General features: G+C 49.3%; 2 protein-coding genes across 3 annotated transcripts; one reads left to right on the top strand and one right to left on the bottom strand.

Annotated features, from left to right (window-relative positions):
- The first annotated feature begins 4,566 nt into the window (after positions 1-4,566).
- cthrc1a (collagen triple helix repeat containing 1a) lies at positions 4,567-9,733 on the top strand. Its single transcript, XM_047019314.1, has 4 exons — positions 4,567-5,156; positions 7,813-8,031; positions 8,273-8,489; positions 9,432-9,733. Exons 1-4 carry the CDS (start codon positions 5,022-5,024, stop codon positions 9,572-9,574), a joined length of 714 nt encoding a protein of 237 aa, XP_046875270.1. The 5' UTR covers positions 4,567-5,021; the 3' UTR covers positions 9,575-9,733.
- A 1,492-nt stretch (positions 9,734-11,225) lies between these two features.
- slc25a32a (solute carrier family 25 member 32a) lies at positions 11,226-18,383 on the bottom strand. Of its 2 annotated transcripts, XM_047019613.1 has the most exons (8): positions 17,532-18,383; positions 16,872-17,022; positions 14,152-14,237; positions 13,763-13,917; positions 12,211-12,324; positions 11,923-12,068; positions 11,649-11,782; positions 11,226-11,602 (listed from the first exon to the last, which is right to left on the bottom strand). In XM_047019613.1, exons 1-7 carry the CDS (start codon positions 17,737-17,739, stop codon positions 11,656-11,658), a joined length of 987 nt encoding a protein of 328 aa, XP_046875569.1. In that variant the 5' UTR covers positions 17,740-18,383; the 3' UTR covers positions 11,226-11,602; positions 11,649-11,655. The 2 variants fall into 2 exon arrangements, with proteins under 2 accessions (XP_046875569.1, XP_046875568.1); XM_047019612.1 differs by having other exon boundaries at positions 11,226-11,782.
- Positions 18,384-18,594: the final 211 nt, after the last annotated feature.

Here is an 18,594-nt window from a genome sequence, read left to right as displayed (position 1 = left end):
TGAGCCTAAAAGGAGGGTGGTGTTAGCCACTTTTTAGAATATGAATGCTTTTGTACAGTGTTTGAAATCGATTGACACCCTTTACCGTGGAGCATTGAGATTCGTTCTGAACTGTAAAACTGTTACTCATCACTGCACTCGATAGAAAAGGGTTGACTGGCCTTCTCTGTGCACCCGTAGACTTAGTCACTGCCATCGTTTTTTATCTATGACGCCATTCTGGGGTGTCTCCCATCTTATTTGTGAATCTTTGTTTGTTTTAAATATAACTGGTATTCACTTCGATCACAGGACCTTATTTTACTAACTGTCCCTAATGCTAGAACTAATCGTGGCAAAAGGGGCTTTTATGTATCGGCTTGGAATGACTTACAAAGTAGCCTACAAATGGAAAGACTTGTCCCACTAAATGTCTTGAAGTCATCGATGAAAGCTGATTCCTTGTCCTGTAAATGTTTTTAACTATCATTGTTGGGTTTTTGATTAATTATTGAGACTTTCCATTTGTTTTTGTTGTCTGCTTGTGACTATGAAACGACTCGCTGCTGCCTATCTTGGCCAGGACGGTCTTGAAAAAGAGATTTGTAATCTCAAGAGCCTTTCCTGGTTAAATAAAGGTTCAATCAAATAAACATGACACAGGTGCACCAGCTGAGGAGGTTGTGGGTTCGAGACCCACCAGGAGAAGATCTGAGGACTGTGCCTGCAGGTCAGCAAAAGAAACCTGGAAGCAGCCAATCACAGACTTTAGCCTTCAGGCTGTTTACAGGAACAGACAGACCATGTGTGTGTGTGTGTGTGTGTGTGTGTGTGTGTGTGTGTGTGTGTGTGTCTGTGTGTCTTCCATCCCTCTTAGTTGTCCCTTGTGTGTATGTGTTCCTTGTGTATGTATGTGTGTCTTGTGAGTATGTGTGTCCTGGGAATGTGTGTGCCTGTGAGTGGGTGTCTTTTGTATGTGTGTGTGTGGTGCGTTCCTACTAGGGTTTATCTCTAATGTCTCCAAAGATGTATCGGCATGGCGACGGCTGCGGTCCACAGCTCAGCTCCTAATTGGTGGGTTTCTAAGACCAGGTCTGAGGGACCATGAGGCACTGAGGGCAACAGAGAGAGAGATAGAGAGAGGGGGGAGAGAGAGATGGGAATAGAGAGAGAACAGAAGAAAGGTGAAGAGGAGAGTGAGTGTACAGAAGAGTTATTAAATATATCATGGTTAGGAACAATGGGGGGAAGGACAGGGAGGTGAACTGTCCAGAGCTAGTTATCACCAATGGCTTCAAAGAACAGACACCAATATGGATTTGACTACACTACAGACAGTCTCATTGATATTGTTTTCTCAATACTATTATTTTGTTTTGTCTTGTTATTATATTGATAGACAGCGATTGCTGTGTTGCAGTATTGTGGTTCTGTCTAGCCAGTGTCCCTGTGTCCCTTGCTTAGACCAGGAAGAAAGACGTCAGGACCATCTTAGACATCACATACGAGGACTTCATTAATTATTCATCGACCTGCTGAAAAGCTGTTGTTTCTTAGCGCTGTGTTTGCCGTGTTTACTGTTACTTGCTGATAGATGCTTATAAACTCCACGACCGAGACAGAAGCCACACCAGTAGTGAAGACGGACCTTCCCTTTTCTTACAAAAAAAGGCAGTTACACAACCTCGCGTCTTGTCTCTTTTGAAACGACAAAAGATTTTGTCAGAGTCAAAAGACAACTTGCCCGGCCGTCACATGGCACATGGAGTGCCACCTCCCGGAGACAGGCAACAGTGTTCCAGGTATCGGCTGTTTTCCAGGCGACCGTCAGACGTGCCTGTTCCTCCACTGTGTTCCGTGTCGTATTAGTAATTAACACTTAGTATTCATCGCATCAAGCGGGCGCTCATTAGCACGCGGCAAGTTAACATCTCATAGCTGAATTGGGACTTGACTCGGCAAAGCTCCGAATTGCCGAGATTTTAACGAGCTTGAGTCAGTGGGGTCTTCGGGGCCTCCCTGACTCTGTACCCTGGATGGATGAAAACACAAGGGTGGGGGAGGAGGAGGAAGTGGAGCAGGAGAAGGAAGGGGAGGGAAAAGAGGGAGAGAAGGGGGACAAAGATGACGAGAAAGAGGGAGCAAAGGAGGAGGTGAAAAGGAGGTAAAGGAAAAGGAGGAGAGGGAAGAGGTGAAGCAAGAGGAAGTGAAAGAGAAGGAGAAAGAAAAAGTGAGGGTGAAGTAAAAGAGGCGGAAGTTCTTGAACCCTTATCCGACATTGAGATTCATGCCCGGTCTGGTATTTCTCCATAGTTAAAGCAGAATAAATTGGATGAAGTCCTACAGACTTATTGCGGAGTCCAACTGGTTATTATTATTAAGTTAAAGTGCCATCTGCTGGTCAGTTGAGTGTACTGCGTAGGACACTCGTGAGAGTGGACAACGTGTAGCAGTTGATCCAATTGTCAGGGTGTGAAGCAGGCCCCGATGGTGTGTGATGTCCCTCTCTGTCTCTCTCTCTCCCTCTCTCTCTCTGTCTTCCCCAGCTCCATCACAGACGCGTGCTTCTCTCTTTCATCTGTGCTCTGCGGCGTGGCCCCCCTGTTGTGCGGCAGATCATGTGTCGGGTTTCTGCCGCAGGGACGATGGTCTCTGTTTGATGTTGCCTCAGCCCTCCACTGTCTCGACGGGTCCTCAGGGATCTCAGGCGTCTCAGTACATCACACAAACACACACACACACACACACACACACACAAACACACACACACACACACACAAACACACACACACACACACACACATCACTCAAACAATAATCTTTCTCCTTAACTACCACAGACAGACATAAGCCCCCCCCCCCGGCCTTCTCTCCCTCAACCCCAGTCCTTTCAGCTCTTCCTGTGTAGGTGTCGCCATAGATATCTCCTCATTCCACCAACGCAAACCTAGTTCTGGCACTGGGCTATTGCTAGTGCCGATTTACACAGTCAGAAAAACTAGCGCTATGGTGACTTCCTTAGTTTGTTGTTTACTTGTCCGACATTTCTGTTGACCCCTCCGTAGCCATCTCGTGATGCATTTTGAGAAATACAAGCTTTGTTCTTGAAGCTCCCCTCAAGTTTTTGGGGAGTCTTTTACCACTGTGTAGATGTTAAATGCTGTTACTGAAACTAAAGTAGAAGCAAAATCAATGTCAATTCTTCCCTAAAGCTTATTTTCTTTTAAAAAGGCTGTCACAAATTCAGGTCATGGTGAGTCACAATAACCTCACCCCCAGCCCCTGACGTAAGTGGAACGGTTCGAGACCAGCTCAGAGTTGGTGCCGCTTTGGAACCAGTTTTCCTGGCCAGGAGCAGGGGCGCCGCCAGGAATTTCGGGCCCCATGGCCCCCCCCCCCCCCATTTGGTCAATAGGGATATTGAACCTTTATTGCCAAACACAAGTGAAAACAAAGAGATCATTCATTGTATTATTATACTTTAAATGTATCATATACTTGATGATGGTTTATATAATTTAATATAATTTGATATTACTTTTTGCCTATTTTTGGGGGCCCTTGTCAGTCAGGGGCCCTTAGAATCGTCCTAACTTTTCCCCCCTATACGGCGGCCCTGGCCAGGAGCCAAGGCTTTTGCTGTCGAAACGCAAGGAACGGGCTCAACATTGGGCACTGGCTTCCAACCGCTCCTCAGAGAGTGCCTTGGTGGAGCAGGGGTGAGAGAGGGGCTGCAGCTGGAGTCTCCTCTGAGCATGCTGGAGCCTGTGGAGGGAGAAGACCTCTGGAACCGCCTTCACAGACACCTAAACCTCACCCCAGACTCACCTCCACATGACTACTGACCTACGGACAGACTTACAGACAGACAACCTCAGACAGACAATACCAGTGTGTATGTAGCCCCCCCCCCCCCCACACACCTCAACCCATACACCCACAATACCATGGACCAGGGCCAGGACCAATGTGGCAAGTGGAGATAGATGGGGTCTTCAAAGAGGTAGCTTAGCTTCACAGTTCTGGGCAACTATCTTTAACTAGCTCTGATGTACTCCTTTTTGTTGTCTCCCCTCCTCTCCTCTCCCCTCTCCCTCCTCTCTTCTCCTCTCCTCTCCCCTCCCCTCACTCTCCCCTCTTCTCCTCTCCCTTCCCCCCTGTACCCTCTCCCATACTCTCCCCTCCTCACCTCTCCCCCATACACCCACAATACCTACCGAATGTCACTTGGCAGTGGGGATGCTTTCAGACTCATTACCTGAGTTATATAACTCTCCCGCGCGCACACCCACACTCACACATCATACAAACACACCACACACAATCCCTTTTAGACACACAGACAGACACACGCACACACACACACACACATATCCACTTTTTCCATCCGCACACTCACACCTCCCCTCTTCATACAATCAGCTCGCTGTACTGCGGTGGTTACAGTAGCGGGTGTTAAAGCGCGGGGTTCACGCTGCAGTCACATTGCACAGCCGAGCACAGTAAGAACATCAATTAAAAATCATAATCATAGGTCTGCGTGCCGCGCGCAGCGAATGACTGTAATCATGAAAAGTTTATTGCAGACCTAGGATTGTGAGATAAGTGGAGATAGAGATACAAACAGAGAAAGAAAGAAAGAGAGAGTGGAGTATTAGTTAGTATTAAAATACACATTAAAATATTACCAATATTTAATAGTAAAGCAAATACCTAATTCCACTTGTAGGTAGGTAGGCCTATTGCAACTTCTGAATGTGTACATGGATTCGCTGATGCGGCTGTTTTATCTTTGTGGAGTTTGCTTCAGTACTTCTCCATCACGTTTGGAAGTTTGACAGAGACTATTGAAAATTCCAGAAATCCCCGAGGACGGATTTCGGGGTTTTCTGAATGAGTCGTGCACTGTTCTCTGCTCTCTGGGTCTAGTCTACCCGTCTCTCCTCGCCACATCCTGCCCCCACCCCACCTCCGCTGGCGGGGGGAGAGACGATGAGAGACCGGCGCCCTGGGCTTCTTTATGCTGTAATAACGAAGGGAATATGGACGGCACACCGGCTTGCCTGCTCATCTGTCTGTGCCTGGTCATACCGCTATGTGCCGCGGAACAACCGGACAAACCGGACAAACCGAAGCATAGACATCCACGACAGAGAGATGCCGAATTTGTCGATAAAGTAAGTTCATCAGACAGTAAGTTAATCGTAAAGTAAGTCCCTCTTTAAGCTTCACAAACTTTTTTGAACTGTGTCGGCTGTGCAATGAACGTATTAGGCCTATACCTTGATTTACCTCGCGAATGAATGTATTTTTGTGACAATGGCGTGACACGTGGATACAGTTTAGAGAACGTGAAGCCTGAATCGGTTAACTAACTCCTTCACAATGGTGGTGACAAATGATGACAGTCTAGTTGGAGCGTCAGGCAGTCTGAACAGTTAACGATGTACGGTACATGCATTAAGGTTGGCTATATTTGGCGTCGCCAACTGGCTCAAATGGTAGACGCGGTTAATGCCTGTCTGAAATAATAACTGGGGCATGTGCGGTCGAAGGATCAGAGTCTGGTGTATTTGGGAGCTGCTGTGGGCCTAAATTAACAGCTGGATGGAGTTTTTCTTCCATCGGATCATTATGAGAACATTTATTCACTTTCATTTAGCAGACGCTTTTGTCTCCACTTGACTTGCATCATCTCATCCTCACTCTTCCCTTCGCACTGCACCTGGGCTTTCAGTCTCTCAAACATCTCTCATTCTCCTTTATACATCTCCTTATCTCTACAGTCTACTCTCTCTCTCCCTTATCTCCCCTCTCTCTCTTTTCCTTATATAGCTCGTCTCCCTTGTCCCCCCCGAAAACATAATCAGCAGATGTGAAATATAGAGAGAGGGGGGAGTGTAAAAAGAGAGAAAGGGAGAGAGTGGGTGGAAGAGGGGAGGAAGAGAGAAAGAGGGAGAGAAAGGGTGGAAGGGGGGGGGGTAAAGAGAGAGGGAGAGAGAGCGTGGAAGACGCGAGGATATAGAGTCATCACATAGGGTCTTGTGAAGTCAGGTTTAGGAGCTGACTGGGTTGAGGTGGTCGGGCCTCACATTCCTGTAAAACCAGTTCCACCTTTCCAAACACCACAGGGTTTTCTTGGTCTAATAGTTAGAATGGGGTCCCACACTCAAACCTGGAGTGCTTGTTTGGTTTGAATTGATGGTGTTTGATAGACCAGTTACGTGTGTTCGAGCAAGTCAGTGCATGTACAGTACATGCAAGTGTGTGGGAGTACCATGTAAGTCAGCAGCATGTGTGCACAGGTGCGTGTGTGTGTGCGAGTCAGTGTGTCAGGTTGCTGAAACACGATTTCGATCAGGATCAATGTGTTGGCGAATGTCAACACACCCCCCAGGAATGCACCACTCAGGTGAAGAGATGGAGGAGGACGAGAAGTTCGACCCCCTCCAGGTCTGCCAACATGGCACATTCCTGCCTTCACTTAAAACAACACCACAACCTTAAACAGGCCCTGAGTCTGAGATGTTTTTGCCCTGACAAAGACAGGAGCAGGCCTCCGAGGTACGTCTTGAGTTTCAACTGCGAGGTAGGTGCATGGGGCCTGAACCACAGGTCTCCAGGGTTGCAGAGAAAGCCAGAAACCAGACCACCTCCTGGAGTGAACCATGTGGGACAGATTCAAGAAATGAAACCATACAAATAACTCTCGAGAAGCAGTATTATATTTAACGGCTTATTCATTTAGCGGACACTTTTGCCCTAAGAGCATATCGAAAGTACAGGAGAGAATCAAGTATCAGAAGTTCACGGTTCAGAAAAACAAGAGGATCTGAAGTCTGTAGTTCTACATAGTATTTCGGTGGTCAGAGTCAAGGAACAGGTCTGTATTTATCTCAACTACAGTGCTACATGGTACGGCACAAACATCAAATCTGAAGTGCAACAGATAAACCTGTTGTTGTACCTCCTCCTACATCAGGAAGACATGCTGTACTGCAGAAGAGAGAGAGAAACACGAGATGAGGGAGAAGAAGAGAGAGAGGGGGGTGCGGAAAGGGAGAGGAAGAAAGAAGGGGGTGAGAGGGGGGATGGGGAAAGTGAGAGAGATGATGACTGTATACAGCGAGATGTACAAAGAAGGAAAGAGAGGTGGAGGGGGAGGGAGGGAGGGATAAATGATGGCTGTGTAAATGTGTGTGGACCAGGATGTAATTTAGGGAGACTATGTGGGTCAGGGCGGGACGAGGGAGAGTCTAACGAGATGAAGATGAAAAGAGTTTCAGTTTTAAAGAGACACACACACACAGACATACAAACAGATAAATATATAAGCACACACTGTTGCCCCCCCCCCCTCCCTCTCTTTAGAGAGACCAGAGAGAGACCAGAGAGAGACGTGCTTGGAGATGTGTGGTTTCTCTGTCAGCTTCCCCCCACAGTGTTATCATGTCCACCTCCCCCCTCTGGTGCTGCAGTCTGCTCATGAGAGTACACACACACACACACACAATGCTCCCGAACTCAGACCACTGAAATACGGTAGAACTACACACTTGTGATCTTTGTGGTTCTCACACTGTGGGGTGTGACCCCCTCTGGGGTTTGGCTGCTGGATTACGATCGTCGAAACATCTCTCTTCTAAAGACTGTAACTCAAACAATGAAATAGAACATTCACGAGTAATAACATGAACCATTATTACCCGCATTCATTCACAACAGGGGGGTGGAAATCATGGAACTCAAAATAAAAACAAAGACATCTCTAGAAAGAACATCGAAGTATAAGGTTTTGACGATGACGTGTGTCTCTTTCTGTGTGTTTCCCAGTACAGCACGTGTGTGCAGGGCCCGGCTGGTGTCCAGGGCCGCGATGGGAACCCGGGCGTTAACGGCATACCAGGAACCCCAGGGATACCAGGCCGGGATGGGCCCAGGGGGGAGAAGGGGGAGTGCATCAGCGAAAGGTTTGAAGACCCCTGGAGGCCCAACTTCAAACAGTGCGCCTGGAACTCCCTCAACTACGGCATCGACCTGGGCAAGATCGCTGTGAGTAGACCTGCTGAAGGGTCTAGTCTAGAGTAGATGACAGTTGAACCCTCTTTTACCCCCCACCCACCCTCCCCCTCCTCCCCCCATCTCTGCCCATCTTCCTCCTCCTCCTCCCCCATCTCTCTCGCCTCCTCCCATCTCTATCCCTCTACCCCCTCTCCTCCCCCATACCCCATCTCCACCCCCTCCTCCCCATGTTCTCTCTCTCCTCCCCCCTCCCCTCTCCCCCCTCCTCCAGGACTGCACCTTCACCAAGCGGCGCACCGACAGCGCCCTGCGCGTCCTCTTCACCGGCTCGCTGCGTCTGAAGTGTAAGACGGCGTGCTGCCAGCGCTGGTACTTCACCTTCAACGGGGCCGAGTGCACGGCGCCCCTGCCCATAGAGTCCATCATCTATCTGGACCAGGGCAGCCCCGAGCTCAACTCCACCATCAACATACACAGGACTTCCTCAGGTACATCTGTACACCATCCATACCCTCAGGGACATATATACACCATCAACACAATCCGGTACATGTACTGAAAATGCACCATCAATACCATCCTTGGATATCGCTCACTAGATGCACATTTGACTTCAGAGAGGTTGCAGGTTCGAATCCCCCCTATGTCGCTTTTCTTCGAAGTGAACACCTCCACAGGCCAGGCCACCCTGACCCACAACAGCATGTGACCCTCAGACCGTGACTGGGTCCTCATGGTCTAGTGGGAAAGGAGACCTGGGTCGAGTCGCTTCCCAGACCGAAACAAACATTCCACCCATCAAACCTAATGAACCCCACGCCTTGCCCACCACCAGGCCGGCGTCGAGTTCAAAGGTCATCGTCGATGTGGAAACTCAAAACAAGCACTCTTGGAATTTCAACAAACAACCCGCTCTTCTGTCTCCCCCCTGGTCGCCTGAAAAACACACCAGCGAGACGAGTTTGTTTTCTCAAACACCCCAGAGGTTCTGCTGAGCTCAGTGCCTCCCCCCCTCACTCTGACCTCCCTTCGGAGTGCAGCCTTCGGCCTGTTGTTTTGCCGTCGTTGTGCAGACGAGCGGGCCAGGCGAGGTCGGGGTTTTTGGGCTGTAATTACGGCGCAGGAACCGCTGGTATTTCTGGAGTCCGACACGTAGATAGGCAGTGCTGGGATAGAGGTCAAACACTGGGACATCATCATCAGGTCTCCTGCTGTGCTCTCCAAACACACACACACACACACACACACACACATGCGGACACACACACATAAGCCCAAAGAGTCTCTCGTTTCTCCAGTCTGTCTCTCTCTTAAAAGTTTTCAATGTCATGTGTGTGTCTCTCTCTCTGTGCATGCGTACGTGCGTGTGTGCATGCACCTGCTGTATGTCAACCTGTGTGTTTACCTGTGTGTGTGTGTGTGTTCCCCAGTGGAGGGGCTGTGTGAGGGCGTGCACGCGGGGCTCGTGGACGTGGGGATCTGGGTCGGCACGTGTGCAGACTATCCCCGTGGCGACGCTTCCACAGGATGGAACTCCGTGTCGCGCGTCATCATCGAGGAGCTCCCCAAATGAGACGGCGTCTACTTGGTCTCCCCCCCCCCCCCTTTCCTTCCAGACACACACCATCTCTGGCTGTGTCTCTACACGACTGGGCCTTTAAGGACGTGCCTTTATATGATCAACAAGCCCTGTCTCTGAAAGAAATAAACTTTTTTTTTTATAGAAACGTTACCTCACTTGTTGTCATGAGTGTGTGAATCTGTATGAAGGTGGTGGGAGAGATAGAGAGGCAGGCAGGCAGGCAAAGACAGGCAAAGACAGGAGCAGTATTGTGTAGACATCCACAGAGGGTCAGATATGAGTGGAATAACGTACGCCAGAATGAAGTTAACACAAGTCACTTTATTTTATACTAAAATATTCGTCATAAACAAAATACAGCGTCATCTTTCATCCACTCAATCAACTATCAATCAATCAATTCAGCATGATGGACATTTAGGGAGCTCACATTCCTGCAAAGCATTTCTCCAGATGTACAAGCCTGCTCTTCTGGTTTTCTGGTTACTGGAAATCCATAGTTTCATTGCAGTGACAGAGGGAGAAGAAAGTCGAAGTCTGAGTTTTCTTGTAAAATAGCTTAGTCATCGTCTGGCCTCCGCCAGCGCCCCCTGTTGTGCGCAGAGGGTGGTCTGTAAAACTACAAGCACCCACATACACACATCTCCCTGAAATGTTGCCCAGAACCCAGAGGGCGTAGCGAGGGCTCGTTCGGACTTCCCCGACATCACCAGGGGGTCGGAACCGAGCCCAAACATAAACAGACCAACGTAACACACAAGTTAACACAGACGGGTGATTATATGTGATTATAGACCAGGTAACGTCCCAACAACAACATCGTCCTCATCGTGTCCCTGGAACAAGAATGCACAGATCCTCCGCCGAATCCCGGCGTTGCGTTTTCAGTCCATTGGTTGTATCCGGCTGTTTTCTTTGAAACTCCAGGAAACATCATCATTGCAGATCCTCTCTCTTCCTAGAGTCTGTTCAGTCTTTCATGAGTCATTCAGTTTTGGTCGCTTGTTTTTCCTGGTCGTTCTTTAGTCTCTCTCCGGTCCCATGACCAGAGAGAGAAAGGGAGGGAGGAAGGAGGGTGGGAGGGAGAAGAGATGGAAGGAGAGATGAGAAGAGAGATGGAAAGGGGCAGAGAGAGATGGAAAAGGGAGAGATGGAGAGGGGGAGAGAGAGACATGGAAAGGGGCAGGGAAAGAGATGGAAAAGGGAGGGAGAGAGATGGAGAGGTAAACAGGGACACTACTGCCTTGTTCCCAGGCAGTTAGGTGACCAGCAGACCAGAAACGCCTCGACCACAAGGCCAGGCCCACAGTCACAATGTACACTAGCACTACCTAATGGTCATGTTTACGCAAGACATTTGCCGCCAAAATGTCTTGTTGTGTGTACACCTGCATAGTGCATGTGTATGTATCAGTGGATGTACCCGTGTGTGTCTTTCATATTGTGACACGCTCTCCCACAGAGGGAAACTGCTACTCTCAGTGTTTACATCGTTGAGGACGTTGACCTGCTGCACTCTAATACTGCGGTGGTTCGTTTCTGTTTAAACCCCACTGTGTATGTCTGTGGATATGGGAATGTGTGTGTATATAACATGTGTGTGTGTGTGTGAATGTGTATATAAGATGTGTGTGTGTGTGTGTGTGTGTGTGTATGTGAGTGAGCGTGTGTGTTTGAGTATGTGTGCGTGCGAGCACGTGTGTGTGAGAGAGGGTGTATCCTTAAGCCGTAGCGTCAGCTGTCTGGGCTCCTGTGTGTCTGAGACCTCCGCTGTGGCCATCGGCACCAGAGTTAGAGAGCCATCTCTCACAACACACTTCCTCACACACACACACACACACACACACACACTAACACACACGCAGTCTCAGCCATGGCTCGCTGGATTGTGGTGCCCTCTGGTGGAGAGAAACTCAACTTGGCAGTATTCAGAGTGCAGGGCTGACAGCCCAGGTCATTCATTGGTCCAGGTCTTTGAGGTTGGTTATAGTGTGCGTGCGCATGTGTGCGTGTGTGGATCCACCTGTGTATATATATGTGTGTGTGTGGATCCACTTGTGTGCATGACTGTGTCACTTGTACTGTCCTAGCAGCAGCCTGGAGACATTCTCGTAGACCAGGAAGGTGATGCAACAGGCAGGGATGACTCTGACCAGGTTGGGAACCATGCCTTTATAGAACCCTGCCGCTCCCTCATTACTGTGGAGACACACACACACAAACATTTACTATAACTTTCCGGAAAAACAAATTGCAGCAGTCTGTCAGGTGTGTTTGTGTGAGTGTGTCTGTGTGTGTATGGGTATGTGTTTGTGTGTCTGTTGTGTCTGAGTGCGTACCTCCAGGTCCTACAGATACAATCGTTCAGGCCATTGTAGGTATTGTGTTGGTCTTGCAGCCTCGCGCGCACCACCTGGTAAGGATACGTGGTTGCCACGGCAAAGAACTTGGAGATGGCTGCCATGGCGATGTACTCCCATGGAGTCTGGAACAAAGATGGAGACGAGATTACAGTTGAGAGTTGTGTGGGTGTGTGCACGTGTGTTTATGTGTGTGTTTGTGTCTGTGGATGTATGTGTGTGTCTGCGGGTGTTTATATACGTGTGTGTGTGTGTGTGTGTGCTTACCAGCAGGGCTTCGGAGGGCATGTTCTTGTACTTGTTGTAATCTCTCTTTAGGCCCTCGTAGGTCATGAACTGCAAAGCAGCATGGGAAGTCCCCACCAGTCCAGGGAGAAAGCCCTGCAGACACACAAACACACACACACACAGTCAGTACACACAAACACCACACACATACAGCCAGTACACACACTACAACCACACACAGAAACACAGTTAGTACACACAAACACTATACACTCACAGTCAGTACACACACACTACACGGACACACACAGTCAGTACACACACACTAGACACACACAGTCAGTACACACACACTAGACACACACAGTCAGTACACACACACTAGACGCACACACAGTCAGTACACACACACTAGACGCACACACAGTCAGTACACACACACTACACGCACAGGAACTGCTGTCAGGGCTAGGTTGTTTACTAGGTTAGGGTTAGTCTAGTGTGCTAGGTTGTTTACTAGGTTAGGGTTAGTCTAGTGTGCTAGGTTGTTTACTAGGTTAGGGTTAGTCTAGTGTGCTAGGTTGTTTACTAGGTTAGGGTTAGTCTAGTGTGCTAGGTTGTTTACTAGGTTAGGGTTAGTCTAGTGTGCTAGGTTGTTTACTAGGTTAGGGTTAGTCTAGTGTGCTAGGTTGTTTACTAGGTTAGGGTTAGTCTAGTGTGCTAGGTTGTTTACTAGGTTAGGGTTAGTCTAGTGTGCTAGGTTGTTTACTAGGTTAGGGTTAGTCTAGTGTGCTAGGTTGTTTACTAGGTTAGGGTTAGTCTAGTGTGCTAGGTTGTTTACTAGGTTAGGGTTAGTCTAGTGTGCTAGGTTGTTTACTAGGTTAGGGTTAGTCTAGTGTGCTAGGTTGTTTACTAGGTTAGGGTTAGTCTAGTGTGCTAGGTTGTTTACTAGGTTAGGGTTAGTCTAGTGTGCTAGGTTGTTTACTAGGTTAGGGTTAGTCTAGTGTGCTAGGTTGTTTACTAGGAACATTGAACACACACTCACCACTGAACTAATACCACCCCCCCCCCCACCCTAGCCTCAGCCTGTGAGCCAATCAGGTGAGAGCAAATCTCCCTCTCCCTCCTGACACTCAGCTGTGACCATGCGTCTTGTTTTTCACCCCATTCCTGCAACCTTCCTGACATCATTCAGCAGACAAGATCTCCACCTAGTGGCTACACTACAGCATAGCATCCCGGGGTATGTGACAGACAGACAGAGATCCACTGGACGGCTAATGTTAGAATAATGGTTCATTTAGCAGACACTTTTATCCAAAGCAATGTCCGGAGGGGGGGGGGGGGGGGGGGATCTGTGGTGACAGACTGCAGTGGACGGTTGACCGAGATAAGGGTCAGTGACACTCCAGAACCAGACAGAACTGACCTAGCATGGCCTTTGTTCCGTGTGTGTCTCTCTGTGAGCGTGCGTTTGTGAGCGTGTGTATTTTTACCCACCTAGCAGCATGTTCAAACAGAGTGCAGCACGCATGGGAGAGAAGCGTGTGTGTGGAACGTGGCGGGGGTGAGGTGAGGAGTGTGTGTGTACCCTGTATAGTCCAGGGAGGCCCTCATGTTGGTATATCTTCGCGAGAGCGTCCAGCATCCCCTTGTACTGCTTCCTATCCGGGTCAGCGCTGTACTGCAGCACCAGCCTGGTCTTGGTCACCCACACGGGATTGGTCAGGCAGAGGGTCAGCACGCCTGCACACAGACACGCAAGCAGACTGACCAATCAGCGCCTGGAGGCTGTTGTGTTGTTGTGGAAGTGAAGAAGGGTGGAGGTGAAGAAAGGAGACGGCGAGGAAGGGAGGAGGTGAGGAAGGGAGGAGGCGAGGAAGGGAGGAGGCGAGGAAAGGTGGAAGGGAGGTGGCCTTTTACAGGACTCAAAACACAGCCCGTCGTACCCTGCACTGGCCAGAAGAGGGCGCCACTCACCAGCCTCTGCAGCTGAAACCAGGTGCTCTGCTGCACTCAGCTCTGCTTGCCGGCCTTCTTGTGTGTAGGCCTTGATGGCGTTATAGCTGCAGTGGGGGGGGGGGGGGGGGGGGGGGGGGGGGGGGGGGGTTGAGAGATTGTACATGTTACAGTTATACAGACCAAGACCAGGGGCTAACATATCGACGCAAATGACTTCATGTAGCAGATGCTGTTACCAAAGTGGATACAGGGAGTAAAATACCGCTGACTACCATTCCCTGTTTGGGTGTGGGAGATAGGGGGAAGGATTTACGGTGCTCTTGGCTTAGCTTGGCAGGGGCCCACTGTTAGATGTAGCTGTAGGTCACCGTTTGTAAATAAAGCTGTTGTGGAACTTGAATAAACACTACACAGGGCCCCACAATGTCTTGCAATCCATTTGCCTGACATACATGAGCTGTTGGCAGCCGGAGAGAGTTCTTAAAGTACACAAACACACACAGTCTAATTCATACACACACATATACCTTTACACGTACACACATCACACACGCACCTGACTTGGTGAGTCAACAGGCTTATCTGTCGACTGGAGGGATTTCAGACGGATAAACACACTAACGTTCTCCTGGTGAGCGACGGAGAGATAAAAATCCCTGAGAGCCAGAACGCTCCCGTATACGGAACTTTCCAGAAGTTGCCAGATTGCCTTGCACCTGAACTGGCAAATACCCGTTAACAGACTTTCTGGGTATTTCCTGATTTGACTTGGGGTCTATTCTGGGACACGGTGCGTTTGCGTTTGAAACCAGATCTGCCTTGGTAGCATGTTTTTTAAGCGTGTGAACATGCATGTACAGAAACTAATATTACATATCCTCCCAACACCCAGACACACATACACATCCCATGTAGTGGACATTGGTGTTGGGCTAGTAACTTTGCAACCATACTGCCCTTTGTATATATTTATTTTGTCCAATTGAAAGGACCAAGAGATTTCTAATGATGTCATGAATGTCCCTAGGACTAGTCATGTAGTTGTAGTCTGTGTGTTTTAAATGTCTGTCTCTCTACCAGCCCTGTCTGTCTCCCCACCATCCCTGTCTGTCTCTCTACCATCCCTGTCTGTCTCTCCACCATCCCTGTCTGTTTCTTCACCTGTCTGTCTCCCCACCATCCCTGTCTGTCTCCCCACCATCCCTGTCTGTCTCTCTACCATCCCTGTCTGTTTCTTCACCTGTCTGTCTCCCCACCATCCCTGTCTGTCTCCCCACCATCCCTGTCTGTCTCTCTACCATCCCTGTCTGTCTCTCCACCATCCCTGTCTGTCTGTCTACCATCCCTGTCTGTCTCTCCACCCTCCCTGTCTGTTTCTTCACCTGTCTGTCTCCCCACCATCCCTGTCTGTCTCCCAACCATCCCTGTCTGTCTCTCTACCATCCCTGTCTGTCTCTGCACCATCCCTGTCTGTCTCTCTGCCATCCCTGTCTCTCTCTCTCTACCTGTCTGTCTCTACCAGCCCTGTGTGTCTCTACCAGGCCTGTCTGTCTCTCGACCCTCCCTGTCTGTCTCTTCACCTGTCTGTCTCTCCACCATCCTTGTCTGTCTCTCTACCAGCCCTGTATGTCTCTCTATCATTCCTGTCTGTCTCTCTACCATCCCTGTCTGCATTTTCACCTGTCTGTCTCTCCACCATCCCTGTCAGTCTGTCTGTCTCTCTACCAGCTCTGTCTGTCTCTTTATCCGTATAAAACATGCAGGCAGGGGAACAATAAGGCCAATAACTTTCCACCCACAAGGCTCAGCTTAGAGCCCTGCTAGAAGATTACTATTGGCTGCTGGCAAGTGGGGTTGGTGCGGGCAAGGCATGTCATGTTGGCCTGCAGGCATCGCCATGGTGATGGAATGTTGCACTTCAAATGCTGATCAACCGTCAGGGAGGGGTCTGGTGCTGGGTCCTGATAATTGGTTCTGGTACTTGGTACTGACATTGGGTTCTGGTACTGGTCCTAGGTTCTAGTACTGGTTCCGGGTTCTGGTGCTGAGTTGGAATACTGGATTCAGATACGGGGTTCTGGTTCTTAGTTCTGGCACTGGATTCTAGTTTTGGTATTAGGTTATAGTACTGGGTTCTGATACTGGGTTCTAGTTCTGGTATTGGGTTCTAGTACTGGTTTCTGGTACTGGGTTCTAGTTCTGGTACTGGGTTTAGGTACTGGGTACTGGTGCTGGGTTCAGTTTTGATTCTGTCACTGGGTTCTGCTGCTGGGTTCTAGTTCTGGTGCTGGATTCTAGTTCTGGAACTGGGTTCTGGTACTGGGTTCTGGTGCTAAGTTCTTTCTGGCCAGCCTGATTAGTTTGGATACATACCTCTATTTCACCACATCACATGACTTGGTCATGACATGTTGATTGGGTGTGTAGAGTGGAATCGTGGTCTACCTGTGTGGGTGGAGTGTGCGTGTCCATGTGTGTGTGTGTATATACAATGTGTAGTATGTATATATGTCCATGTGTCTGTATATGTGTGTGTGTATATGAGCTATCTGTGGTGTATACGTGTGTATACTATGTGTGTGTGTTCAGGCAGTCAGGGCAGAACAGCCACACCCCTCGTCATTGCACAAGAAGACAGAGAGACGAGGAGAGAACACACAACAAAACACAATCCAGAAACGTCCTCCCTCCCTACTTTCACTTCCTGCTTCTCTTCACTTCCTGTTTGGAGTACTCACAAGAGGAAGTAGAGTCCCCAGGAAGCGCCGGCACCCCAGATGTTGGGGGTGACCCCCTGGTAGAGGCCCCGCAGGCCCTCCACCTGCCAGATGGAGCGCATGCAGTGGACCACCCCCTCGTACTGGGGACGGATCTGCACTCCGTCACTCACTGGGATGGAGCACACACACACACAGTTAGACACACACGGGTAGACACACACACACACAGACGCACACAAGTGGAGACACATTCACACAGGTAGACACACACACAGTAAACACGAGCACAGACGCAAACGTACAGCACACACAGATTGAGACATACAGGAACAGGGTGGTGGTGGACACACACACAGATTCATCATCCTAATTTATGATCCAACAGTCAAGGTACTATGTAAAACATGCAGAGGGGCTTAGCCCCCATAAACTAAACCCCCATAACCCCCCACCCCCGCCTCCCAACCCCACCTCCGGCAGCCATGAGAAACGAGAGGACGCAGCGAACGAATGTAAAGCTACTGTGTCTGTGTTACTGGGGCTGACCGCTGGGCAGACTGGATCCAAGCGGAAACTAGGTCAATGAAAACGCCCCTTACTCAGCAAATAGGGTACATACAGCCCTCGAAAACAAAGGCCCACGCACACATGTGCGCGCGCGCATAGAAACTTACTCACCTGCAAACCTGATCTTCACCAGATCTAACGGGTGCAGCACCATTGTTGATATGACGCCTCCACAAAGCCCTGCTGCAAGGTTTTCAAACTGTATGTGACTCAGCAAGCGCCGAAAGTTGTCTGTTATTGAATACCCCGTGTCTGCACGGTCGCTCGTAACGGGGATAGTCGCAGCGACCGTTTGCCGTTGACTAGACATCGAAGTCATGCTTGTTGTTGACAAGCTCGCAGCTTCCCTTCCTGTAGTAGCAGCGAGGAGACACACAGCGCAGTAAAATCGAGACGACTTCTGCAGACAGCGCGCTATTAAGTCATCATAATCGGTCTGTCAAGTTCACTTATCAAGTGTGCTATAAATGATAGCCGTCCGACCACCGTGACATGAACGCGTCTCTAAGCATGACCTCTGTTGCGAATCCCAGATATGAGGATGTGGACCATGCCAGTGTTTGTGAGCGAGATACAGAACACTGCAGTGGAGAGAATCGCGCATGTGCGAAGCGTGGCAAGCAACGATCTCAAGCACATCTGCACCACCTGGCTCAGTGTCGCGGCTGAGAGTTGCGTTTGCACAGATCTAATCCACGGCGCAGGCCCGCTACTTTTATACCGCTGCCAGTAGGAAAAGGCTGTCCCATGTTGCCTCATTCGACATAAGCGCTTTAACCGTCTTCCAAAAAGTCCAAAATGAAAACCACGCACTGAGGTCCCCAGCACGGGCTTGGCTAATGCCAGCTGTCCCTGACTAAGCTAAAGCTGCGTGATGCAGATTCTTAAATAGTCTGCAGCAGGCCTTGTTGTTGTGGTTGGCTAGGCGATCATCACTAAAGTATTGTCACCATCAATGAGTGAGAAACATGGTGACTGGGCGGGGCGTATCCGTGTTGTTTTGAAAAAGCCCAGTTTGTGTCACAATATTTTACATTTGTTTGGCATACAGTTTGTATTGTTGCATTATTAAATCCAGTTTCCTACCTCCCCAAATATACACAATAGATAGAAGATTTCATGACAGAGAAAGTCATATCATTTTGTGTTAATCAGTGCTTTGCAGTATAAATGA

Source organism: Hypomesus transpacificus, chromosome 4 (genome assembly GCF_021917145.1).
Source record: "Hypomesus transpacificus isolate Combined female chromosome 4, fHypTra1, whole genome shotgun sequence".
NCBI lineage: Eukaryota > Metazoa > Chordata > Actinopteri > Osmeriformes > Osmeridae > Hypomesus > Hypomesus transpacificus.
The sequence above is the reverse complement of the archived record's forward strand: the minus strand, read 5'-3'. Positions and strand labels throughout refer to the sequence as shown.